Source organism: Oncorhynchus mykiss, chromosome 2 (genome assembly GCF_057628025.1).
Source record: "Oncorhynchus mykiss isolate SJ-2025 chromosome 2, ASM5762802v1, whole genome shotgun sequence".
NCBI lineage: Eukaryota > Metazoa > Chordata > Actinopteri > Salmoniformes > Salmonidae > Oncorhynchus > Oncorhynchus mykiss.
Window position 1 is genome coordinate 54,121,116 of NC_143023.1, and position 27,387 is coordinate 54,148,502.

Consider the following 27,387-nt stretch of genomic DNA (forward strand, 5'->3'; position numbering starts at 1 on the left):
CCAGCAAAACACTGCAATTATTTCCATGAGAGACCGCAATCATTCAAGCTCCTGCTCCACTGTTGATGTGCTCATCATGACAGGATTTGCTAAGCTGAGAGCTGTTTCACAGCATCTAACATCAACACCAAACATATCTGCTGTTTACTTATTTCACTCACCTCGACATCATCGCTTTCAAAGTGCAAGGACGTATCCACAGTGAAAAATCGTAGCCGCTCGGCGCAACTTTTAAAAGTCCAAATGAAAACATACCCCAGTTTCCGGTTGATGACAACAGCCACGCGAATACGACAACAGGTTGTTAGCAACTACATTTTGCGATATTTGACACCAATATTATTGTTAGAAAAACAAGACTGTTCCCAGCGGCTAAAGTCATTTAAAGAAAGGCAGTTGACGGCCGCTATGGGTTTTAAAGGGTTAAACAAAACATGCAACTATGCACGACTACTTTTAATAATTTTTTTTAATCGAAGAACAGTGCAGACGCAAAGTCTGGTAACAGAATGATGGCACAAACAGAACAAATTGTCATTATGTTAAACTTTGCATCTGCACCAGGGTTTCTGTAAACTGGCAATTGCCAAAAATAAATCGAAGCTGATATATTATAATTCGGAACGGATGTTAAAAAAAAACTATAAAAAAAAAAAAACTCTCCTACATTTCCACACAGCAGGCCAGGTACTTCTATGCGTGCTCAGGCGCGCTCGCTACCTCAACATTATCATGACAGAGAAACCTGACACACTCATTGCTCACATGGAGCACTCCAAACTAAAGACAGATTATGGAATAAGCCAAAACTTGTTTCTATAGGTGTAGCAGGTTGTGAACTGTGCAAACATTTCCACTCCGTAAATGATAAGACTGTAAATAATACATGCATTAACAGAAATGTATGTAACCAACTGACAGGGATTAACGGTACATTTACTACTGGTGACCTATGTAATGGAGAATTGATCCCCCCCCCCCCCCCCCCGAAAAATTTGAAGGGCAAACAATTCACTCAATGAAACAATGACTGCGCATGAATTTGCGGGAGACAGCGGAGCCATTCTGGAGAGACTCGCCTATATCTAAAAAAAATTTTATTGTACTGAAGACATTTTAGATGCTTTTCACTGACAGCAGCAAGTCAATAATAAGCAAGGCCTATTGCCATGCGCAATGCCCAAATTGCAGGCTTCCCCAATAGGCATAGGCCGACGAGCTCGTGATTTGAAACAATCCACAGCAACGTAAATAAATTACTGATCCTCGATTCCTCTGTGGCTTAGTCAGGCTTTCTGGTGAAATATTTGGAATCATTTTATTTATTTCTGTACAGACAGGGATAATTACATAATTTCGGCCAATGTATTTCCATTTTCCACCGCTATGACATTTCTCTCCAGTTCTATTGGTTTTCATATAAACTTTCTTTCGTTGTCCAGAAGCACAATCCTAGTCATATTAGCAAACCATCATAGTTGTTGCATCTTTAGATTGCCCTCTTTCTAAGTTTCTAACAGATCTCTGTGACATATGGAACCGCTATCAGGTGCGCTGTTTAGAATGGTCTTTTCTCGTGAATTGCACTTTGGCAAACGTTTGAAAATGACATTTTATTGGCTTCTTCGTTACATGAGTTGCATTTTCTGTTAAGACCCATTACCATAATCTAAATGTGATTTCCATCATTCTGAGCACCGTGGGTAGATGCCCTAATGGGTTTAGAACCCAACGTATATGGGTCCCGTATATGGGTCCCTCAAAATGACCGTTTTTTTTTTTTTTATCCCCAAAATGTTGTCCGACACCACATTTTCCTAACGGAAACCCTGATCTGCACTGGTCTTCGGGTAAATGTGTTTGTCAAATGTTCTGTGGAAATTGTTAAAAGTAGTCCTTGTACATCCAGCTATCGAGTTGTATGGTTTGTTTAACTTAGCAATCATTGGTTTTTGTTTAACATACATTTTAAAAGTGAAACATTTGAGTCTCAGCATCACTCTGTTACCGTGGAATTACCCTTATACCAACAGCCAAAACGCAAAACATTCAGAAGCTGCTGGACAACAAGAGATTTTACCATAAAGACAAAGACACACAACAGCAGCAAAGGAATGTATTAACACAGACAAATACAACACAAGCACACATTCTGAAAGCAATAGAAGACAAGAGGAAAGGTTATGAAAAAAGCAACAAACAATAACTTGGAGCCAAGACTGACTGCACTGTCCTTGTGTACACTGTCGCCCTCTAGTGACTGCTGAGTTAAAAGCTTAAATTTCATGTGGCCACTCTCACATTGGATTGTATTGATGGCAGAGTGGAAGCGGCAAAGTGAGAGGTTTTTATCTGCCCAAAATCTGTCCACGGTAATGTACATGTCATTTATTTAGCAGACGCTCTTATCCAGAGCGACTTACAGTAGTGAGTGCATATATTTTCATAGTAAAATAACCCCACAAATTCTTGTATAGAGGTCAATGAGTGTCAAATTTGGTCAATCAAAAAATGTAATAGCTAATTTGCTAAAAAGCTTATTTGATCTAATATAAGTTCCGTAATGGTTGTTACCAATGCACTGATATAGGTGGACACACATGGCATTCTCCCGCCTGCCACATGGCCTCCTCCCACCTGTCTTCCACATTTGAGGACATGCATTTCCATTGTTAGAGCGGTCACTTCACTATCATGTCAATATAATAGAAAATCTTTGTTGGTGGGGATTAAGGTTAGGGGGCGGGTCTTACTGGGACGCACCTGTGGTTGAAAGGTGGGTCGAGGCGTCAGTCTAGGAGGAGGGACAAACTGAGGAACTTTGATTGGCTGTGCTGAGGTGGGGGTGGTGGTGGCCTGCACCTGAGACAAAACCACAGCAAATACTGTATTCTCTCTACCTGAGCTGCAGACAATTTATTATCTATACTCATCGACTTCTGCAAGTAGTTTTACAGAGAGAAAGATGACTTTGTACCAAGCGCCACCACACACCACTGCCCCAAAGCACCTCCTCATTAAGAGACATGGTTTTCAATAAAATAAATCTCAATTTTGACCATGCATATTTCCATACACATCTACACAGGATAGTTCTAGCCACTTCTCTCTAATAAACTTTGTAAGAGACCAAAAAAAAAACAGATTGAATCTTTACTGCTTAATTTGAAAACACTTTGGGGTCCCCAAACTGCTACCAGTTATAATATAAGTGTTTGAAAGAGTTGAACTAGAAAAGATGACAATGATAGGAAATGAATGACCCTTACCACAAGTGCATTCTTCGACACCAGTCGGACGGGCTCAAAACACTGATTGGTCAATTTGCTAGCCACCTGAAGGTTCACTGGTGTGTTCTGGGAGTTGACGACACTAGGCTTGGAGGCATGGCTGATGGCAGCAACCATGGCGACGGTGGCAGGGCGCTGCGCCACAACAGAGGAAGGCATGGTGGGAGTGGCAGCTTTCAGCACTACAGGTAGAGTCTTAGTGGAGATGACTGGGGTGACTGTCAGCGTCTTCTGACAGAGAGAGGAGAGAAAGGAAAGAAAGAAGGAAATAGTTGATTCATCGGAGCACAGAGAAAAATAGAAGAGAGTAATGAGATTGTGTTGAAAAGGGGAGTGTGGAAAAGTGAGATTGCTTAAGCTAGATACAACAAATGTTGTAATGTGAAGCCTGGGGACTCAATACTAGGGCTAACTTCAAACCATTCCCTGTAGGGAGTCCCCTCCCTTTCCTCAATCCCCTACCTCCCCCTCAACAGGACCCAGAGGAACAGGGCCTAGTCAGCAAGTCTATCGGCCAAGTCGTTTCCCATTGCCATGAAGGCAGGCTTGAGCCAGAGGAGCGCCGCAGACATACGCAGCTCTGATTACATCAAACGCCACAGGAAACCTGCCAGCTGAGCACTTCCCATTGCGCTAAGAGCTAGAGATAAATCTACAGAGCCATGAATGACGTAGGTTTGAGGTTTTACAGCTGTGTCCGTCTAGTGGGGATCGAGGTTTGCAAGGTCTGAGAACGAAGTAGTACTGCCGAAAAGAACTGGCATCGCTGAAGGACATCTCATAACGTAACTAATGTCAGTACAAGGAACAACCCAGAAAGTCAGACACTTTTGACCAGGGGCCTCTGATGGTGTTTCTTAGGGTGATTTAATTGTTTTAAGAAGCTCATACCAAGGACCATTTTTCTGTTCGATTTAAAAAAAATGTAAAAAGACCCCTTGTAGTATCCAAAACAATTCCGAAAAATAATTGATGAACATTTTTTTTTTTGGCCTTGCTGCTATTAGCCAATATTAGTAATGAATAACAGATTTGCTACATAGAACAGATAGTCCCCCTCAAAAAATCTAAAGGAGGTGTGTTCTGAAGAGTCTGTCAAGATAAGATATATATAGCCTGAGACCCTCTAAACTGGGCCGGGGGGGGGGCGGGGGTGTTTACTAAGCTATATGGGATTGTTTTAAAAAAAGTCATACCAAGGATAATTTTGCCATTTGATTTAGAATTTTAAGACCACTTGAAATTTCAAAACAAATATAAAATGTATTTAAACCCCTATTCTTATTTATTTACACTAAACACTCCCATACATTTTTTTCAACTGGTACCCGGGGGACTTTCAGATGAGTCTTGAGGCCTGTGGGCGCCCTAGAGCAACATGTACGTGCTCGTTAGTGTCTCATCTTTCCATAGAGGGGTCATACTTAGGCCAAACCGTTCGGACGCTACAAACGATTATGTGTGAAGACCGATTTTCGGGATGTCTCATGGTCTGACAAACACCGCTCAAGCTCGGTCACCTTTCACCACAAACGGGGAAGTGTTACATAGGTGGATGCGGTGGATTGAGATACATCCAATGTAAAATAACAGATCTCTAGCTTAAGATGACAGACTTTTATTGGGATTATTTTATTATGCCAATTAGATTTCCATGTGGACATCGACCTTAGTCGATTAACCAGCTAAACAATAAAATGTGTTTGGAGTTACCTTTCTAGAAAACAGGCTGTTAAGAGTTTACACTTCCTCTTCCAATTATATTGTGGGAGGTCAAAATCTATTCATTTACAAATGTTAATTACTTTTCCTTGCCATTATCATTGACCTGATGATAAGACCATTTTTTGCTAACGTATGATGGGGCTCCCTGGGTCACCATTTTTCCTGGGAGGGGGTCCCTGGGTAAGAAGTGGTTGATGTCCCCTGCTCTATAGTAGTACAAGTTTGTGAACACTGACAAGTTTGAGGCTAGGGTAGGCTAGGTTTGCAAAATTCCACAAATTCCACAAACATGACCAAAAATCTCTCCATTGCAACGTTCCACTAACGGGGATTTCTGAAAACCTAGTGAATTTTGCAAACCTTGTGTAGGCTACTGCAAAGTTACGAGCCTCTGTGCAACATAACAAGCAATTGAGTAGAGGTCGACAGTGTCTGTGGACTTGTGTGGCTACCTGCTGCAGGGCCTGGGTGTGTGTGGTCTGCTGTAGGGCCTGCAGAGTAGTGGAGGAGGGGATCTGGAGTACGTGTTTGTCTGTAGCCAGCACCTGAACCTTCACCTCCGGCTCCTGTTTCACCAGCAGGTCCTTCCTCAGCTGCTCCACCACCTTTTTCTGGAGAACAGAAGGGAGAGGGGGAGAGAGAGTAGAGGGGGAGAGAAAGAGGGGTGTATAGGATGGGGAAAGCAGAGGGGAGGGGTGTAGCGGATAGGCAGAGAAGTGTGTCAAGAAGTCGCAGCACAAGGTGCTCGGGTAACCTCCTTTTTAGCCCCACCACTCACTCAAAACGTATGAGTAACTAAACAAGACTCATTAACATTTGCAAAAAATTGGATGTCAAATCAAAATCCCTGCACATTTAGAACTTTCTTTAGTTTTACATTGACCATGTTGGTTATTTCACGTTGAGAATACCAAAATGTGATGATGGTTCCTCGGCTTCAAGATCAAACAGGCTTCCATGACTTAAATTCGAGAAGACTCTGACCTTTCACCTTGGCATCAACTGCAGCTCTCACAAGAGTAAAAAAAGCAAATTAGCATCCACGACACTGCCAAGTCACTTCAACGGCTAATTCCGCTATTATGAAGACACAAAATGCTCTTCCGGACAGGGAATTAGATCTGCTCTGAGGAAGGGTAGAGACTGGGGAACAAGCAAGTATGAAATAAGTACTGTTGCAGTGCACATTCATAATTTTTGGTAAATATTTACCCATGGAACCTGACTTAGGCCATTGGATATACATTTACAGAGGAAAACCACAACGTGCGCTGGTCTGAAGCAAGCAAATGCACCGTCTCCTGTTCTTGGGGGGAAAATTGTACTTCCAACTGCTTCTCTTTGCTCATTATATTATCTGCAGTCTGCATAGAGCTTTTGCTCTTTTTTTCTGCATTGGAGGGTTTCGCTTGAAGAAAGAAAAGTGGGATGCGCCTAAAGTGGTTTTGCAGAGCCAATCTAACAAAACGTGCTACAAACAAGAGATTCAGCAAATCGCTTTGCTGCCTTTCATGCTTCAGGCTGTTGGCAGTTTTTTCCCGGAGAGACATGGCTTGGTGTTCTTGCCAAGAAGCCAATTTCCATGTTAATCAAGAGTCCTTTAAACAGCAGCCTGGAGGGGGGGGGGGGGGGGGAGGACGATTTACTGTGTGTTTGTCCTTTTTATGGGACCTGGCAGGGGGTAGCCTTAAATACTGTTAATCAAATAGGGTTATAAATCAAGTCTGACATCCATAGTTGGCCCTATTACCTCAACAGCAAACAAGACAGCCGTTGTAGAAGAATCTGGGGGAAAAGCATCTTTATGGTCGGTATAAATAGCCTACTAGCCCATCAAAGGGCAACCCTCAAAGATGTGATTGAAACGGTCTCGTCCTGTGGACACTTGAGAGCTACACTTGAGCTCTTAGTAACCTTTGTTAGAGCCCTCCACATTGGAGGGAGACAGCCAGGAGGGCTCAGCTGGAGGCAGAGGGAGGGAAGTTCTTATATGCCCCTGAGAAGCAGGAAGGGGGAGAAGAAAAAAAGAGAAAGAAAGAAGAAAGAAAATAGAAAAAAAACACACCACATGGTCCATACAGCACATAGACCTACTATAGTGTGGCTTCTTCAGACATTGCCAATTCAGAGGCTGCCTTTCTGTTTGCCGGCGATTTAAAATTTGGCATCACTAAGACAAGTTCCAACAACACGTCTCCAACACCACTAGGGGCGATAAAGTCCTAAACCACTGCGATTCTACCCACAACCAAGCATACAAGGCCTTCCCTCGTTCGCCATTCGGCAAATCAGATCATGGCTCTGTACTCTTGCTTCCTGTTTACAAGCAGATGCTGAAACAGGAAGTATCCACGATTCACTCCGTTGAGAAATGGTCACCAGAATCCAAGGTTATGCTACAGGACTGCTTTGCTAGTGCTAATTGAAATATGTTTAGAGACTACGCCGATAACATTGACAAGCTAACAACACAGAGCTATCGTAGACAACCCTGAGGCTACGGCCGAGGACAGGAATAAGTACAAGAAGTCCTGGTATGACCTCCGCAGAGTCATCAAAAGAGCAAAAGGACAATATAGGAATAATGTTGGAATCATATTACACAGGCCCCCGACGCCCGCCCCACCCGTACTCTGGACGGTTCTGACCTAGAATATGTGGACAACTATAAATACCTAGGTGTCTGGCTAGACTGTAAACTCTCCTTCCAGACTCAAAATCAAATCCAAAAATCGGCTTTCTATTTTGCAACAAAGCCTCCTTCACTCACGCCGCCAAACTTAACCTAGTAATACGGACTATCCTACCAATCCTCGACTTCGGCGATGTCATCTACAAAATAGCTTCAAACACTCTACTCAGCAAACTGGATGCAGTCTATCACAATGCCATCCATGTTGTTACCAAAGACCCTTACACCACCCACTACTGCGACCTGTATGCTCTGGTCGGCTGGCCCTCGCTACATATTTGTTGCCAGACCCACTGGCTCCAGGTCATCTATAAGTCTATGCTAGGTAAATCGCTGCCTTATCTCAGCTCACTGATCAACGATAACACCCACCCGTAGCACGCGCTCCAGCAGGTATATCTCACTGGTCACCCCCAAAGCCAATTCTTCCTTTGGCCGCCTTTCCTTCCAGTTCTCTGCTGCCAGTGACTGGAACGAATTGTAAAAATCGCTGAAGCTGGAGACTTATATTTCCCTCACTAACTTTAAACATCAGCTCTCCGAGCAGCTAAGCGATCGCTGCAGCTGTACACAGTCCATCTATAAATAGCCCATCCAATCTACCTACCTCATCCCCATATTGTTTCTATTTACTTCTCTGCTCTTTTGCACACCAGTACCTCTACTTGCACATCATCATCTGCTCATTTATCACTCCAGTGTTAATCTGCTAAATTGTAATTACTTCACTACTAAGGCCTATTTATTGCCTACCTCCTCAAGCCATTTGCACACACTGTATATAGACTTTCTTTTTTTCTATTGTGTTATTGACTGTACGCGTGTTTATTCCATGTGTAACTCTGTTGCTGTTTGTGTCGCACAGCTTTGCTTTATCTTGGCCAGGTCGCAGTTGTAAATGAGAACTTGTTCTCAACTAGCTTACCTGGTTAAATAATGGTGAAATAAAATGTAAAAAATATTCCCAGTTACGAAGTTTTAGGTTGTAGTTATCATAGGAATTATGACGCGTTGACTATTTCTCTCTATACCATTTGTATTTCATATACCTTTGACTATTGGATGTTCTAATAGGCACTATAGTATTGCCAGCCTAATCTCAGGAATTGATTGGCTTGAAGTCATAAACAACAGTGGTTCAAGCATTGCTAAGACCTGCTGGCAAACGCAGTAAAGTTTGAATGAATGCTTGTGAGCAAAACGTTTATTCTTTCAGTGAAATATGGAACCGTTCCATATTTTATCGAACGGGTGGCAACCCTAAGTCTAAATATTGCTGTTACATTGCACAACCTTCAATGTTATGTCACAATTATGTACAATTCTGGCAAAATAGTTCACAACGAGCCAGGTAGCCCAAACTGTTGCATATACCCTGACTCTGCATGCAATGAATGCAAGAGAAGTGACACAATTTCCCTAGTTAATATTGCCTGCTAACATTAATTTATTTTAACTAAATATGCAGGTTTAAAAAATATATACTTCTGTGCATTGATTTTATGAAAGGCATTGACGTTTATGGTTAGGTACATTCATGCAACGATTGTGCTTTTCTCGCGAATGTGCTTTTGTTAAATCATCCCCCGTTTGGCGAAGTAGGCTGTGATTCGATGATAAATGAGCAAGAGCTCAGATAAACATGAAATGACCCTAGGAATTGATAGAACATTGCTCAGAGATGCCTACAAATTATATAACATTCAAAATGGGTGCATATTTCCTTTAAGACAAACTGTTAAAATTTAAACATGTATAATTAATTTGTGGGTATCTTCGAATATGATGTTAAAGGTCTAATACAGCCGTTTTTACCTCAATATCAAATCATTTCTGGGTAGCAATTATATACCTTACTGTGATGATTTTCAATTAAAATGTTTAAAAATAGCTTCTTAGAAATGAGCAACTTCTCAAGCAAGAATTGTGTTGTGGATTGTTCTGAGTGGAGAGGAAAACTGAAAACTAGCTATGTTATTGGTCTATTAACTAATTTACTGCCTGGTGATGTCACCAAGTAGGCCAAAACACCATCCCAAAAAAACAGGTCTTCTAAAAACAGCTCTAACACTAAAAAGAGCATTATCCTAATTTTCACATTACTATTCCAAGTTCAGTGTGGAAATACAATACTAGTCAAAAGTTTGGACACACCTACTCATTCCAGGGTTTTTCTTTATTTTGACTTTTTTCTACATTGTAGAATAATAGTGAATACATCAAAAATGTGAAATAACACACATGGAATCATGTAGTAACAAAAAAAAATGATTGAACAAAGCAAAATATATTTTATATTTGAGATTCTTCAAAGTAGCCACCCTTTGCCTTGATGACAGCTTTGCACACTCTTGGCATTCTCTCAACCAGCTTCATGAGGTAGTCACATGGAATTGATTTCAATTCCATGTGGTGTGCCAGGTGTGCCTTGTTAAAAGTTAAATTTGTATAATTAATTTCCTTCTTGGTGAGAATTCGAGCCAGTCAGTTGTGTTGTGACAAGGTAGGGGTGGTATACATAAGACAGCCCTATTTGGCCAAAGACCAAGTCCATATTATGGCAAGAACAGCTCAAATAAGCAAAGAGAAACGACAGTTCATCATTACTTGAAGACATGAAGGTTAGTCAATCCGGAACATTTCAAGAACTTTGAAAGTTTCTTCAAGTGCAGTCGTAAAAACCATCAAGCACTATGATGAAACTGGTTCTCATGAGGACCGCCACAGGAAAGGAAGACCCAGAGTTATATCTGCTGCAGCGGATAAGTTCATTAGAGTTACCAGCCTCAGAAATTGCAGCCCAAACAAATGCTTTACAGAGTTCAAGTAACAGACACATCTCAACATCAACTGTTTAGAGGAGAAAGCATGCATCTGGCCTTCATTGTCAAATTGCTGCAAAGAAACCACTACTAAAGGATGCCAATAAGAAGAAGAGACTTTCTTGGGCCAAGAAACACCAGCAATGGACACGAGACCGGTGGAAATCTTTGTGAGACACAGAGTAGATGAATCTCTGCATGTGTAGTTCCCACGTGAAGCATGGAGGTGGTGGTGTGATGGTGCTTTGCTGGTGACACTGTCAGTGATTTATTTAGAATTCAAGGCACACTTAACCAGCATGGCTACCACAGCATTCTGCAGCAATACACCATCACATCTGGTTTACGCTTAGTGGGATTATCGTTTGATTTTTAACAGGACATTGACCCAACACACATCTAGGCTCTGTAAGGGCTATTTGACCAAGAAGGAGAGTGATGGAGTGCTGCATTAGACGACCTGGCCTCCACCATCACCCGACCTCAACCCAATTGAGATGGTTTTGGATGAGTTGGACCGCAGAGTGAAGGAAAAGCAGCCAACAAGTACTCAGAATATGTGGGAACTCCTTCAAGACTGTTGGAAAAGCATTCCAGGTTAAGCTGGTTGAGAGAATGCCAAGAGTGAGCAAAGCTGTCATCAAGGCAAAGGGTGTCTACTTTGAAGAATCTCAAATATAAAATACATTTTGATTTGTTTAATACTTTTTTTGGTTACTACATGATTCCATATGCGTTATTTCATAGTTTTGATGTGTACACTATTATTTTACAATGTAGAAAATAGTAAAAAAAATGAAGAAAAACCCTGGCATGAGTAACTTTTGACTGGTACTGTATATATAAAACACAGGAAATCTCATTTTTGACAGCATTGGGCCTTTAAAATAAACAAATGAGTAAAATAACCAACTGGTTAAGCATTTGAATCTTCATTTTTAAATCTCCTGTTTATCAAACACATGGTGTGAGTCTGCGCTCATATAGGGCAACCTGGGATATCCTTGTGTTGTGTCAGCAGGGTGTCCTGAAATACCTGCTTCTCGCTAAGCGCTGTGATCTTAGCCTGAAGTTCGTGGAGCTGCTTCTTCAGATCAGCATTCTGCAAAGGAAGGCAAAGCTCTTTTTAGGGCACTTTCATTCCAAACTCAAGCAATTCACATCCAGGTTAACATGAAAAGGCAGTTTGATTCATTTAAACCTGACCAACAATTTCAAACTGAATTTGAACACTTTTGTCACATTCACCACACTAATGCTTCACATCCACTTACATCTCCAAATAAATTGTATCTTATCAGTAAGAAATGTATGGGGCATCAGGTAGCCTAGCGGTTAAGAGCGTTGGGCCAGTAACCAAAAGGTCGCCGAATCAAATCCTCGACTAGGTTAAAAATCTGTCCATGTCCCCTTGAGCAAGGCATAGCCTTAATTGCCCCTGTATGTCGCTCTGAATAAGAGTAAATGTATTGTATCAAACTATCCAGGAGTCAATATGTATTTTGTTGGCAACATTTCCATGTCTACTAATAGCAAAAACAATTATTAATGATAAATGTCTTTACCTGTGGGTCCTGTTTCATTTGGGCGACCAGTTTCTGTAGAAGAAAAGATACAAAATGTCAGTAGAATAACAAATGCATTCAGGGACATTCCACAAGACTATACTACACCCTGTGGACAGTGACACCTACAGGCACTGCATTGAACCCAGTGCACCTTCATCATGAAGTGCTTCGAGAGACTAGTCAAAGACCACATTACCTCCTCCCTTCCCGACACACTCAACCCTCTCCAATTCACCTACATTCCCCGACAGATCCACAATCGCCATTGCACTGCACACTGCCCTCACCCACCTGGACAAAAGGAATGCATATGTGAGGATGCTGTTCATTGACTACAGCTCGGCCTTCAACACGATAGTGCCCTCTAAGCTCAACACAAAGCTCAAAGGCCCTGGGAATGACTCCTCCATATGGACTTCCTGACGGGCTGTCCCCAGGTGGTGAAGGTAGGCAACATTAACTCCTCCACACTGATCTTCAACCTGGGGTCCCCACAAGGGTGCGTCCTCAGTCCCCTCCTATACCGCCTGTATACTCAGACTGTGTGGCCTCACAGTTCCAACTCCATCATCAAGTTCGCTAATGACACGACAGTAGTAGGTCTGATTACCAAAAACTTTGAGAGGGCCTACAGAGAGGAAGTATGTACTCTGACTCCGTGGTGCCAGGTAAACAATCTCGCCCTCAACATCACTAAAACAAAGGAGTGGCTCGTGGACTTCAGGAGGAACCAGGCTGGGCACACCCCCATCTTCATCAACAGGGCCGCTCTGGAGACGGTCAAAAATGTCCAAGTTTCTCTCAGAGGAGCTGAAATGGTCAAACCACACAGACACCGTGGTGAAGGCACGACAGTGACTCTTCAACCTCAGGAAGCTGAAGAAATTCAGCCTGTCCCGAGGGCACTCAGAGTTCTACAGGAGCACCATCGAGAGAACACTGTTACGGCAACTGCACCCATCCCCCTATGGACCTTCTTACACACCAACACCCCCCTCCAACAGACATCTACCCTGTCCCCATCCCCCTATGGACATGTATCATTGTTACAGTCGTAAATGTGTATATTATTATTATTACTTTTATTATTGTTTCATTCATTTCTCTTTTTGACCTGAACTGTTGGTTGGAGCTCAGAGTTTAAAGAACTTCACTGTACCCTGCAATTACATCTGCGACTGTGAGCATGTGACTAATACATCTAATCCTGTCCCATACCTAATTGTGAGTGGCCATCATTCAGTTTAAACAGGCATAACACTGAATAGCATATAGTATAAATATGATTATTTGAATATCAGATTAGGATATTACTTTATAAATAGTGAAATGTGTGACTTCTTACATAGGAATTACTCACCCATACACTTTACATCCAATTTTATAAAGAAACTGCAGAGATATTAAATTTGCCTACTCATCCTGCAGAGAACAGTTAACACAAACAAAAAATACATACAAAAAAAACAGCGTGGATAAGGGTTGTAATGAAAAATTACCTTTAAAACTAATCCCACATGCCAAGGTCACCCCAGACCTTCATAAACTAGGTGCTAAACTCTGGTTCCTATCGCTATGAGGTGATTGGGGACATTACTAAGCAGAGGACCTTACTTAGCTGGCCTATCAATGCGCTGATGCCAGGTCTACTCTACGTGGCTGACCACTCCTCTGGGAGATGCCTGTTCAATGTGCTGAGTGTGGTTATGGGACTTTAGGGACTGAGCTCACTATAAGATGCTGGCCTGACCTGCTAGTTGCTCAACAGCAAGGAGACTGAAGACCTGGCCTTTGTCCCAAATGGCACACTATCCCGTATATATGGGCCCTGGTTAAAAGCAGTGAATAGGGTGTCATTTAGGACACATCCCTTATCATAGCACATAGAGGAGAGAACCTCCATTACACTCATGCTTACTCACTAACAAACATGGAATACAAATGGATGCCTGAAGTTGAAACATAGGGGCAAATCCTAACTTCCACTTGAGTCAAATTTGAACCTAGTCATGCATTGATATCAAATGGGAGACAAAGTGAAAATTCAGTTTAAGTGGACGTTTGGAATTGCCCCATAATGCAATGGTCTTCAGTGGATCTTATCAATAGCACTCTTCATAATAGGGATGACCACATAATAGTGGTAACCCTCAATATTTGAGTTAGCCCAGATGATTAAAAGTATTTTAATAATTTGCAGGCCTAACAAAGAGCCTGAACAGAGAGCAGCTGAACAACAAATAAATTAAAAAACTACGGAACACCTAGGGATGTTTTCCTCCTACCTGATGGACTTGAATTTCCACTTTCAGGGCCTCCTGTAATGTTTGTAGTTCCATCATTGAGCCAGTCAGTGTGCCTATCAGTCCGGGGAAACGTTCAGCCTGTGTACAGAGACAGAGGGGGAATGGGGAACACATTAAAATAAATCCCCTTTAATTCTCACAAATATTACATTTTGTTATATGGTAAATATCTGTAAGAGCCGAATCAGTGGTTTCAAGCTTGCAGTAATAGCAACCAGAAATGATTAAATATTTCCAAACAGAGTCCATCGGTAACTTATTTTCTCTCACTGGCCCGGTCACGGCCAGTTGTCCAAAAATATACTGGTCCGGACATGGTGTAGTTTTTTAAAAGGCTTTGGGCCTAGTAATTTTAATTTTATTTTTACCTCCCGCTTTGGGCTGGATGTGTCAATGTGTACTTTATACATGTATAATCTATGAGAAGAATTGCTGTCCTACTTCAATTAGCCACGAAACCCCTAGTTTGCTTCCAGTAAACAGTCGCTTTCCATTTCCGCCATGTGGGCCAGGCCCCTGGCGATTAGAGTTCCTGCCATTTGAATGACAGCTAGCAAGATGCCCACACAGCGGAGCAAGAGAGAGCAATGACGTAATGCACATAACTGCACCTACAGATACGCAATTTTCGCTACTTTCCCCACTACTGGCTAAGAAGTATACAAAAAAGGTACCAGAGAATCTCTAATAGGCTACATTAGGTTACGATGTATAAAAACAAAAATAATATAATTTCAACATTTAAGTAATTACTCTATTCTTTAGAATAGTAAGCCATTTTTAGATGTAAAAGAATATCTCAAAAAAGGACACAACCCCTTTAAGAGAAATGTGTTGAAAAGAGATATCGACCTGGCTAGAATAAGCTAGCCAAGACAAATGATATGTATTTTTGTAGTTCTCTCTTTGCAGACTATCAACAGTAGCCAACATATTGCAAGCATGTTCACTATTGAAGTTTTACTTTTGGAAATCCCTTTCCATAGCTAAAATAAATCAGCTCAGAGAGTAGATTGATGGGCACTTCTTTTTGCTCTGGACAGCTCACGTGTGCTGTGTAAGGGCATCAACTTATATACTGCTCGAGAAGTGTTTTTACTGGCCACGGCCCAGCATTAATGTCGGACCCTGTTTCCAATGCGATCACACAATCCATGATGGCAACCATTTTGTTGGCAATATGTGGAGAGTTCAAACAATTACACTGTCCCCATCAGACTCTGAACATAATACTCAGTAGGTGGTAATAACGACTTGGTTTTATACTAAACCTCACTAGGGTAGGGGGCACTATTTTCACCACTGGGTGAAAAGCGTGCCCAAAGTTAACTGCCTGTTACTCAGGCCCAGAAGGCAGGATATGCATGTAATTGGTAGATTTGGATAGAAAACACTCTAAAACTGTTAAAATAATGTCTGTGAGTATAACAGAACTGGTATGGCAGGCGAAAAACCTGAGTAAAATCCATCCAGGAAGTGGGATATTTTTGATGTGGGTGCTTTTCTCTTGCCTGCCTATACAGTATGTCAATGGTTAGGACCTATATTGCAGAGCCTATGGCTTCCACTAGATATCAACAGTCTTTAGTAATTGTTTCAGGCTTGTATTCTGAAAAATGAGGGAGTAAGACCACTCTGAGTCAGTGGATAGTGGGAAGTCCCCAGAGCTGTTTGCTGCGCGCGACCGAGAGCGCGCCTTTCTGGTTTATCTTTTATACCGATGAAGCTATTGTCCGGTTGAAATATTATCGATTATTAAGACTAAAAACAACCTGAGAATTGATTATAAACATCGCTTGACATGTTTCTACGAACTTTACTGATAGTATTTGGATTTTTCATCTGCCTGTTGTGACTGCCTTTGAGCCATTGGATTACTGAACAAAAAAAACGCGCCAACAAAACAGAGGTTTTTGGATATAAAGAGGGACTTTATCGAACAAAACATACATTTATTGTGTAACTGGGTGTCTTGAGTGCAACCATACGAAGATCAAAGGTAAGTGATTCATTTTATTGCTATTTCTGACATTTGTGACTAATCTACTTGGTTGGTAACTGTATGTAATGTTGTGGTGCTGGGCGCTGTCCTCAGCTAATCACATGGTATACTTTCGCCGTAAAGCCTTTTTGAAATCTGACACAACGGTTGGATTAACAATAAGTTCATCTTTAAACTTTAAGTGTACAACACTTGTATGTTTTATACATTTTTATTATGAGTATTTCTGTTTTTGAAATTGGCATTCCGCAATTTCGCCGGATGTTGGCCAGGTGGAACGGTAGCGTCCCACACCCCCTAGAGAGGTTAACCATCTACATCATAGAGAATCATGTCCATTGAGTACAGTGCATTACATAAGTCTAGAAGGGAATACATCCTGGTAACAAAACAAGGTTATGAGTCAAACGACCTCAAAACAACAGCTATTCACTTTTTGTTTGAGTCTTTTAGGATATTCATCACCATAGCCTAGGACGTACAAAAAATAACAGAATGATGTAACCTTGTGAATGTTAAAAATGGTGAGGGAATGAGCTAATTAACTCCATCTCTTACCTTCACACCGTCTCCAGGTTGAATACCATCCAATTGAAGCATTAAAGAGCCGCTGTACGCAAAACAGAAAACGACAAAGTTACTGACTTTTTACAATTCACGTTTCAGTAACAAAACAAAATGGGTTGTCGATTAGGGTGCACGGTTTCCAACAGAAAACAAGCCTGTGTTTTTGGATAAGTACAAGAAATCCTTCCCCTGTTGTTATCCATTCTTAAAAGAGGGTAGTCTATGATGTAACATTATTATAACCAGGGGTTGCATTAGCTTTCAAAAACCTGTTTTAAACCATTTAACCTGCATTTATATTGAAAGTCAAGTGTTGTTTCTTTTGCTTCAATGGAGTGATAAGGGTTGTAAGTGCATTTGCGAGGTACAACAACTATGGGGAGTCACACTCTCGAGGCCAAGGAAATCCACACACGTCGCTGGAAGCCCCGCCTTTCACGGGTGATAACCCTGAGGCTCAGATTCATTCTTTCAGTACCGCTCTTCACCGAGCCCAAAACTGGGCGGCGCGGGGCGGGGCCAAACAGGTGTTGTATCTCGTTTCCCTTCAGGGAACAGTAGTTAGGCATAACGTTACGTTCCCTTTCAGTCGGTACTCTTTGTACCACACAACTATGGGGAAATGGAATCCCGCCTCAAGCCGGCCACAACAAATAACAAATGAAATGGCCCATGGCAGACTATCCAGACAAGATCCGGGTATTTTGCACACTGCGTGATGCCTAATGACCCTCTCCTGTCCCAGCTGTAAGCACCCTGTAGGCTACACCGGGAGCAGTGACATCCAAGCTATAAAACCTAAAAAAAAATGTGATGATTCCAAACACACCGCAGCCCAAATATCCCCTACAGTCAACCCTTCAAATAGCACCCAAGACGCCGCTAGACCCCTGGTGCAGAGGGCGCATTTCTATAGCCATAGGCAGTGCGTGAGTTTCAAGTTTGGAGAGGCAAATTTTTATCCTAAAAATGCACCTTTATAACAAAGGCATTCCATGCATCATCGCATTCGCAAACTTATGTAAGACAGACTACCATTCCTAACGTGATGAACAGATTGGATAGACATAATTTAGGCTAACAATACAACTCAATCACAAAAAAAAGAAACTGCGTAGTGGCATAATGTGGGCCTAGGCTATATCAGATACATTTCTTGGCATTTTATAAACACATTTCATGCAATTCTACTACACTTTATAGGACTGACAGAAATCCCATTTAGATCACAGTAATTCATATTAACCAAACATGCAAATTGAGGGTGCAATGCGCACAAGGCGTTAGGTTACACGCAATTGTTTGTTCCATAATGCAATTAGCAGGAAAACAAGACAAAAGCACCTTGTACATGCGAGCGGTTTCATGAGACAAGAGATAAATATATTTTAGGAACAGGGGAGATCTAATATGCAACAACTAGCATGGATTGCTAATATGACTAGGATTGTGCCTTTGGCTACCAGACAATGAAAGAAAGTTGAAATAAAATAAATTACCTCAACGGAAATGGTCTGGTTCTGGCTAGGGTACTTTGAAGAAAGGCAAGACATGGCAAGACAATTAAGTATACAGTATGTTTTCAAAATACTGTGTGTGACGCGCTGAAGAAGCCTGCTTTCCATTCCCTATGCATTTGCTGTTTGAGAAGGTGTTTTCCACTCAAAAGCTCTATCTGTATGTGTGTGAAAAATAAGGTACATAACGAAACCATAAACACGCCAATTTAATTCCACTAAACCTATCAAATTAACCTATATAGACAGATAAGCATCTCGAGGTGCATTCAAGACAACCTGGAACTCTGAAAAATATAAGGTCAAATCATGACGTCAGTGATCTTCAGGTCAGAAAGTCAGAGCTCTAGAAAGAGGCTCAAGTTCCAGAGTTGGATGTTTGTATGCGGGGATACAAAGATAATCGCATGGTGGTGTGCTTTCGCCGGAAAGCCTTTTTGAAATCTGACACAGCAGCTGGATTAACAAGAAGTTAAGCTTTATTTTGATGTATAACATATATTTTCAAGAATGTTAAATATTTGAATTTTGTATTTTTGAATTTCGCGGTCTGCAATGTCACCGGATGTTGGCCAGGTGGGAGGCTACCGTCCCACCTGCCCATAAGAAGTTAAATTAACAGGTGAGCCTTGTTAAAGATAAATTCCACAAATTACTTTCCTTCTTAATGCGTTTGAGCCAATCAGTTGTGTTGTGACAAGATAGGGGTGGTATACAGAAGATAGCCCTATTTGGTCAAAGACCAAGTCCATATTATGGCAAGAACAGCTCAAATAAGCAAAGAGAAAAGACAGTCCATTATTAATACATAGTCAGTCAATGTGGAAAATTTCAAGAACTTTGAATGATTCTTCAAGTGCAGTCGTAAAAAACCACCAAGCGCTATGGTGAAACTGGCTCTCATGAGGACCGCCACAGGAAAGGAAGACCCAGAGTTACCTCTGCTACAGAGGATAAGTTCATTAGAGTTACCAGCCTCAGAAATTGCAGGCTAAATAAATGCTTCACAGAATTCAAGTGACAGACCCATCTCAACATCAACTGTTCAGAGGAAACTGCGTGAATCAGGCCTTCATTGTCAAATTGCTGCAAAGAAACCTCTACTTAAGGACACCAATAAGAAGAGACTTGCTTGGGCCAAGAAACACGAGCAATGGACATTAGACCGGTGGAAATCTGTCCTTTGGTCTGATGAGTCCAAATTTGAGAGTTTTGGTTCCAACCGCCGTGTCTTTCTGAGACGCAGAGTAGGTGAACGGATGATCGCTGCATGTGTGGTTCCTACCGTGAAGCATGGAAGAGGTGGTGCGATGGTGCTTTGCTGGTGACACTGTCTGTGATTTATTTAGAATACTTAACCAGCAAGGCTACCAAAGCATTCTGTAACAATATACCATCCAATCTGGTTTGGGCTTAGTGGGACTATCATTTGTTTTTCAACGGGACAATGACCCAACACAGCTCCAGGCTCTGTAAGGGCTATTTGACCAAGAAGGAGAGTGATGGAGTGCTGCACCAGATGACCTGACCTCCACAATCAACTGACCTCAAGCCAATTGAGATGGTTTGGGATGAATTGGACCAAACAGTGAAGGAAAAGCATATGTGGGAACTCCTTCAAGACTGTTTGGAAAAGCATTCCATTTGAAGCTAGATGAGAGAATGCCAAGAGTGTGCAAAGCTGTCAAGGCAAATATATTTAGATTTCTTTAACACTTTTTTGGTTACTACATGATTCCATTTGTGTTATTTCATAGTTCTGATGTCTTCACTATTAGTTTTACAATGTAGAAAATACAACAAAAAAACACAAAAAAACCTTGAATGAGTAGGTGTGTCCATACTTTGACTGGTACTTTAGGTCTAGAATGGGACGCAAAGTCCTGTCCCTTTTCGGAACCAGGAAATACCAGCCGTCCTGGATCTCCGACATAGGAACCACTTGGATTGCCTGCTCCTGGAGAAGGGAGGATATTTCCTCCCTAGAAACAGGCGCTGAGGCCTCGGGAACAGTTGACGTGATAACGCAGCAGAAGGGCGTGTGTCTGGATGTGGAGAAGGGACACTTAATTGAACAACTAACACAGGAGACAACACTTGACACCCATGAACACTGTGGAACTTGTAGCTGAAACTGTTCATGAACAAAGGTTTTCCTAAAGCCTGGCCTACTCTGGGTACAAGGGCTCTGGCGATCAGTGACGTACCCCGATTGGCAGTGCCACTTGTGGGTACTGTTGTCACAACAAACCTCACTCAATTTAGGTGATAAGATGTGTTCTGGTAACTGTCTGGAACCCAGGGCTGGACTGCACAAAAATAGACTTCATCATCGAAGTTACCCTACCGACCAGTCATAGGTTCAGGCAACAAAGCGCCTTGTAACCTAGCTAGGAAAGGGGCAGACAGCTCTTAAAAACAGACCCCTTCTGTGGTAACAGACAGGGGGTGATTTGTTATTGAATGAAATTACCAGGAATGAAAAGCATTTCGGGGTGAGCTGTGGGATAATAGCATGGTCAGGTCAAGATTCTAGTAAGGACGACAAACACGCAAATGAACTTTCTTGAGATGGTTTCTGACAGTTTGTGCAGAAGTTCTTTGTTTGTGCAAACCCACAGTTTCATCAGCCGTCCGGGTGGCTGGTCTCATACAAACCCATGGGTGAAGAAGCCGGATGTGGAGGTCCTGGGCTGGAGTGGTTACACGTGGTCTGCGTTTGTGAGGGCAGTTGGAAGTACTACCAAATTCTATAAAAAGGAGGCAGCTTATGGTAAAGAAATTAACATTCCATTTTTTGGCAACAGCTCTGGTGGGCATTCTTGCAGTCAGCATGCCAATTGCACGCTCCCTCAAAACTTGATACATCTGTGGCATTGTGTTGTGACACAAAACTGCACATTTTAGAGTGGCCTTTATTGTCCCGAGCACAAGGTGCACATATGTAATGATCGTGCCATTTAATCAGCTTCTTGATATGCCACACCTGCCAGGTGGATGGATTATCTTGGCAAAAGAGAAATGCTCACTAACAAGGATGTAAACAAATGTGTGCAAAACATTTGAGAGAAATCATCTTTGTGTGCCTATGGAAAATTTTGGGGATCTTGTATTTCAGCTTATAAAATGGCGCCGGAATAAATGGCAGCAGTTTTATGGGCGCCCAACCAATTGTGCTATTATGTGTTTTTTCCCGCGTTATTTGTAACTTATTGTACATAATGTTTCTGCAACCGTATCTTACGCCAAAAAAGAGCTTCTGGATATCAGAACAGGGATCACTCACCTCGGATTAGACAAAGATTTTTTCTACAACAAGGAGGACGCACAAGACATTCTCCGAACACCTCATAGGGCTGACATCCCGTTATTTGCAAGAGGAAGCGACACAGATGACAAAGAGTCGGTGCCTGGTCAGGACCCGGAGAAGGCGAGTGGGAAAGCTGCTGTTACCGTCAATACTACTCGCCAACGTGCAATCATTGGACAATAAATTAGACGAGGTATGATCACGAATATCCTACCAAACTGTATCATCTTATGTTTAATGGAATCGCGGCTGAACGACGACATGGATATTCAGCTAGCGGGATATACGCTGCACAGGCAAGATAGAACAGCACACTCCGGTAAAACGAGGGGGGCGGTTTGAGCATATTTGTAAACAACAGCTGGTGCACGAAATCTAAGGAAGTCTCTAGATTTTGCTCGCCTGAAGTAGAGTATATTGTGATAAATTGCAGGCCACACTACTTGCCTAGAGAGTTTTCAGCTATACTTCTCGTGGCTGTTTATTTATGTCTATCAACATGTTAAATGTGCAACCAGAGGGGGAAAAAAATTCTACATCACCTTTACTCCACACACAGAGATGGGTACAAAGCTCTCGCTCGCCCTCCATTTGGTAAATCTGACCACAACTCTATCCCCCTGATTCCTGCTTACAAGCAAAAATTAAAGCTGGAAGCACCAGTGACTCGGTCTATAAAAAAAGTGGTCAGATGAAGCAGATGCTAAACTACAGGACTGTTTTGCTATCACAGACTGGAACATGTTCCGGGATTCTTCCGATGGCATTAAGGAGTACACCACATCAGTCACTGGCTTTATCAATAAGTGCATCGAGGACGTCGTCCCCACAGTGACTGTACGTACATAGCCCAACCAGAAGCCATGGGTTACAGGCTAAATCCACACTGAGCTAAAGGGTAGAGCTGTCGCTTTCAAGCTTACAAGAAATCCTGCTATGCCCTGCGATGAACCATCAAACAGGCAAAGAGTCAATGCAGGGCTAAGATTGAATCATACTACACTGGCTCCGACGCTCGTCTTATGTGGCAGGGTTTGCAAACTATTAGACGACAAAGGGAAACACAGTCGCGAGCTGCCCAGTGACACGAGCCTACCAGATGAGCTAAATCACTTCTATGCTCGCTTCGAGGCAAGTAGCACTGAGGCATGCATGAGAGCATCAGCTGTTTCCCGACGACTGTGTGACCATGCTCCGTGGCCAATGTGAGTAAGACCTTTAACTTCTTGGTGACAGGGGGCAGTATTTTCACGTACGGATGAAATGCAAGCCCAAATTCAACTGCCTGCTACTCATCCCCAGAAGATAATATATGCATATTATTAGTAGATGTGGATAGAAAACACTCTGAAGTTTCTAAAACTGTTTGAATCATGTATGTGAGAATAACATAACTTATACACGCGAAACCCAGAGGAAAAACCATTCAGAATTTTTTTTTTTTAGGTCACTCTCTTTTCAATGGTTTTTCATTGGGAATCCAGATTTCTAAGGGACCTTCTTGTAGTTCCTACCGCTTCCAATGGATGTCACCAGTCTTTAGAAATTGGTTGAGGTTTTTCCTTTGTGTAATGAAGTAGCCATGTTCAAAACAAGGGTCACTTCAAGTGTACTGTACAGAAAGGTAGCATCAGTTTTTTTCTTCCTGTATTGAACACTTTAAAAAATACCTAAAGTTGTATAACAAAAGTAGTTTGAAATGTTTTGGCAAACTTGGGTCAGGTAACTTTTGAGATATTTTGTAGTCACGTTGCGCAAGTTGGAACCAGTGTTTTTCTGGATCAAACACGCCAAATAAATGGACATTTTGGATATATTTGGACGGAATTAATCTAACAAAAGGACCATTTGTCATGTTTATGGGACATATTGGAGTGCCAACAGAAGAAGCTTGTCAAAGGTAAGGCATGATTTATATTTTTATTTCTGCATTTTGTGTTGCGCCTGCAGGGTTGAATGCATGTTATCTCGCTTTGTTTACTCCTCAGCTAATAGCATCGTTTGCTTTCGCCAAAAAGCCTTTTTGGAATCTGACATGTTGGCTGGATTCACAACATGTGTAGCTTTAAGTTGGTATCTTACATGTGTGATTTCATGAAAGTAATTTAATTGAATTTGGCACTCTGCATTTTCTAGTGTCCCACATATCCCAGATAGGTTAAACAGGTCAACATACACAGGGCTGCGGGGCCAGACGGATTACCAGGACGTGTGCGCCGGGCATGTGCTGACCAACTGGCAGGTGTCTTCACTGACATTTTCAACATGTCCCTGATTGAGTCTGTAATACCAACATGTTTCAAGCAGACCACCATAGTCCCTGTGCCCAAGAACACAAAGGCAACCTGCCTAAAAGACGTCCATAGCCAAGAAGTGCTTTGAAAGGTTGGTAATTAGAGGTTGACCGATTATGATTTTTCAACGCCGATACCGATAATTGGAGGACCAAAAAAGCCGATACCGATTAATCAGCCATTTTGTTTTTTTTATTTTTTTTGTAATAATGACAATCACAACAATACTGAAATAACACTTATTTTAACTTAATATAAAACAGCAATAAAATCAATTTAGCCTCAAATAAATAATGAAACATGTTCAATATGGGATGCTCTCAATGTTGTAAGAAAGCTAACGTTTAAGTTCCTTGCTCAGAACAAGGGAACATATGAAAGCTGGTGGTTCCTTTTAACATGAGTCTTCAATATTCCCAGGTAAGAAGATTTAGGTTGTAGTTATTATAGCAATTATAGGACTATTTCTGTCTATACCATTTGTATTTCATTAACCTTTGACTATTGGATGTTCTTATAGGCACTTTAGTATTGCCAGTATAGCTTCCGTCCCTCTCCTCGATCCTACCTGGGCTCGAACCAGGAAAACATCGACAACAGCCACCCTCGAAGCAGCGTTACCCATGCAGAGCAGGGGGAACAACCACTCCAAGTCTCAGAGCGAGTGACGTTTGAAATGCTATTAGCGCGCACCCCGCTAACTAGCTAGCCATTTCACATTGGTTACACCAGCCTAATCTCAGGAGTTGATAGGCTTTAAGTCATAAATAGCGCAATGCTTGAAGCACAGAGAAGAGCTGTTGGCAAAATGCACAAAAGTGCTGTTTGAATGAATGCTTACGAGCCTGCTGGTGCCTACCACCTCTCAGTCAGACTGCTCTATTAAAGCATAGACTTAATTATAACATAATATCACACAGAAATACAAGCCTTTGGTCATTAATCTGGTCGATTCCAGAAACTATCATATCGAAAACAAGACGTTTATTCTTTCAGTGAAATACGGAACCGTTCCGTATTTTATCTAACGGGTGGCATTCATACGTCTAAATATTCCTGTTAAATTGCACAACCTTCAATGTTATGCCATAATTACGTAAAATTCTGGCAAATTAGGCAGCCCAAACTGTTGCATATAAACTGACTCTGCGTGCAATGAACACAAGAGAAGTTACACAATATCACCTGGTTAATATTGCCTGCTAACCTGGATTTATTTTAGCTAAATATGCAGGTTTAAAAATATATACTTCTGTGTATTGATTTTAAGAAAGGCATGGATGTTTATGGTTAGGTACACATTGCAGCAACGACAGTCCTTTTTCATGAATACGCACCACATCGATTATATGCAACGCAGGACACGCTAGATAAACTAGTAATATCATCAACCATGTGTAGTTAACGAGTGATTATGACTGATTGATTTCTTTTGTAAGATAAGTTTAATGCTAGCTAGCAACTTACCGTGGCTTACTACATTCGCGTAACAGGCAGGCTCCTGGTGGACTGCAATGTAATCAGGTTGTTAGAGAGTTGGACTAGTTAACTGTAAGGTTGCAAGATTGAATCCCCGAGCTGACAAGGTAAAAATCTGTCTTTCTGCCTCTGAACAAGGCAGTTACCCTGTTGAGTGTAGGGGGCAGTATTTTGATGTTTGCATGAAAAACGTACCCAAATTAAACTGCCTATTTCTCAGGCCCAGAAGCTAGAATATGCATATCAGATTAGGATAGAAAACACTAAAGTTTCCAAAACTGTCAAAATTATTGTCTGTGAACATAACAGAACTGATATTGCAGGCTAAAGCCTGAGGAAAATCCAAAAAGGAAGTGCCTTCTATTTTGAAAGCTCCCTATTCCATTGCATGCCTTCCCTCCATTTAAAGGGATATCAACCAGATTCCTTTTCCTATGGCTTCCACGTGGTCTGAACAGTTTTAGACATAGTTTCAGGCTTTTATTCTGAAAAATGAGCGAGAAAGATCACATCGCGTCAGTGGATGGCTGGGTGCCAGCAGCGTTCTGCATGCGCCAACAGAGTGGAGCAGACATTTTCTCTCTCACTCCTATTGAAAAAGCCAAGGTCCGGTTGAAATATTATCGATTATATATTGTAAAAACAACCTGAGGAGTGTTTATAAAAAACGTTTGACATGTTTCTACGAGCTTTACGGATACTACTTGGAATTTTCGTCTGCGATGTCGTGACCGCTCGAGCCTGTGGATTTCTGAACATAACGCGCCAACCAAATGGAGGTATTTTGGATATAAAAATTATCTTTATGGAACAAAAGGAACATTTATTGTGTAACTGGGAGACTCGTGAGTGCAAACATCCGAAGATCATCAAAGGTAAGCGATTCATTTTATTGCTTTTCTGACTTTCGTGACCAATCTACTTTGCTGCTAGCTGTTTGTAATGTTTTGTCTGCTGAGAGAGATGTCTTTACATAAACGCTTGGTATGCTTTCGCCGAAAAGCTTTTTTGAAAGCTGATACGCGAGGTGGATTAATAACAAGCTAAGCTGTGTTTTGCTATATTGCATTTGTGATTTCATGAAAATTAAATATTTTTTTGTAATTTAATTGGAATTTGGCGCTCTGCAACTCAGCGGATGTTGACGAAAATTAAGTTTTTTCTGTTTATGCGACTTGTTCTTCTGGGCTAAATTTTTTTTTAAATGATATTCATTTGTGATATACAGCAGAGATGAAAATCCAACGGGAAATGTTTTGCTTTTCATAAACCCTGTTGCGTTGGTGTAAGAACATCATTATAGTTTATTACAACTTAACAGGCTAATTTATATTCTGTTATGGTGAATTACAATAATAGAAATGTGATTGAGCACCGTGGGTGGCCAAACGTATGCGTTACACACCCAATGCATTTGGATGTCCGGTCAATTTCTCAAATGTCCTGTAAATCAAAATCTTGCCAGTCACGTTGTCCGGAACCACATGTTCCTAACCGAAAACCTGACCGAGAGTACCGACTGAAAGGGAACTTGTGTTTACGCCAACTGCCCGCCTGACAGATCTAAAGGGACTGTAATTATGATATGCATCTGTGTAAAGCTCATTGATTCAAAGGCCCAGTGTATTACTATGCCAAAGAGACAGCACTTTAAATCCTGCACGACCGCCTTGGCTTATGGATCTGCATGCAATGTAAAAAATAAAATAAAAGACAAATCCGTTGTCTTCTGAATTGGGATTTTTGTTCTCCGCATGCACGAGAGTAAATAAAACAACTCGGAAATGACATTCGCAGAGCAATGACTAAAAGCCA

At 41.6% G+C, this 27,387-nt stretch overlaps 1 protein-coding gene across 21 annotated transcripts in view; it reads right to left on the minus strand.

Moving 5' to 3' along the window:
- phf21ab (PHD finger protein 21Ab) overlaps positions 1-27,387 on the minus strand; it is a 60,773-nt gene that overhangs the window by 30,397 nt on the left and 2,989 nt on the right. For 4 of the 21 annotated variants that reach the window (XM_036950678.2, XM_036950656.2, XM_021565344.3 and 1 more), the window contains exons 3-9: positions 16,964-17,015; positions 14,383-14,481; positions 12,095-12,127; positions 11,566-11,631; positions 5,468-5,626; positions 3,270-3,521; positions 2,764-2,862 (exon numbers count right to left, since the gene is read on the minus strand). In XM_036950678.2, the coding sequence (XP_036806573.2) occupies positions 2,764-2,862; positions 3,270-3,521; positions 5,468-5,626; positions 11,566-11,631; positions 12,095-12,127; positions 14,383-14,481; positions 16,964-17,005 (750 nt within the window). In that variant the 5' untranslated portion in view covers positions 17,006-17,015. Of the gene's footprint in view, positions 1-2,763; positions 2,863-3,269; positions 3,522-5,467; positions 5,627-11,565; positions 11,632-12,094; positions 12,128-14,382; positions 14,482-16,963; positions 17,016-25,560; positions 25,603-27,387 lie in introns of all 21 variants that reach the window. The other 17 variants (XM_090202246.1, XM_036950669.2, XM_090202288.1 and 14 more) reach the window with 7 other exon arrangements.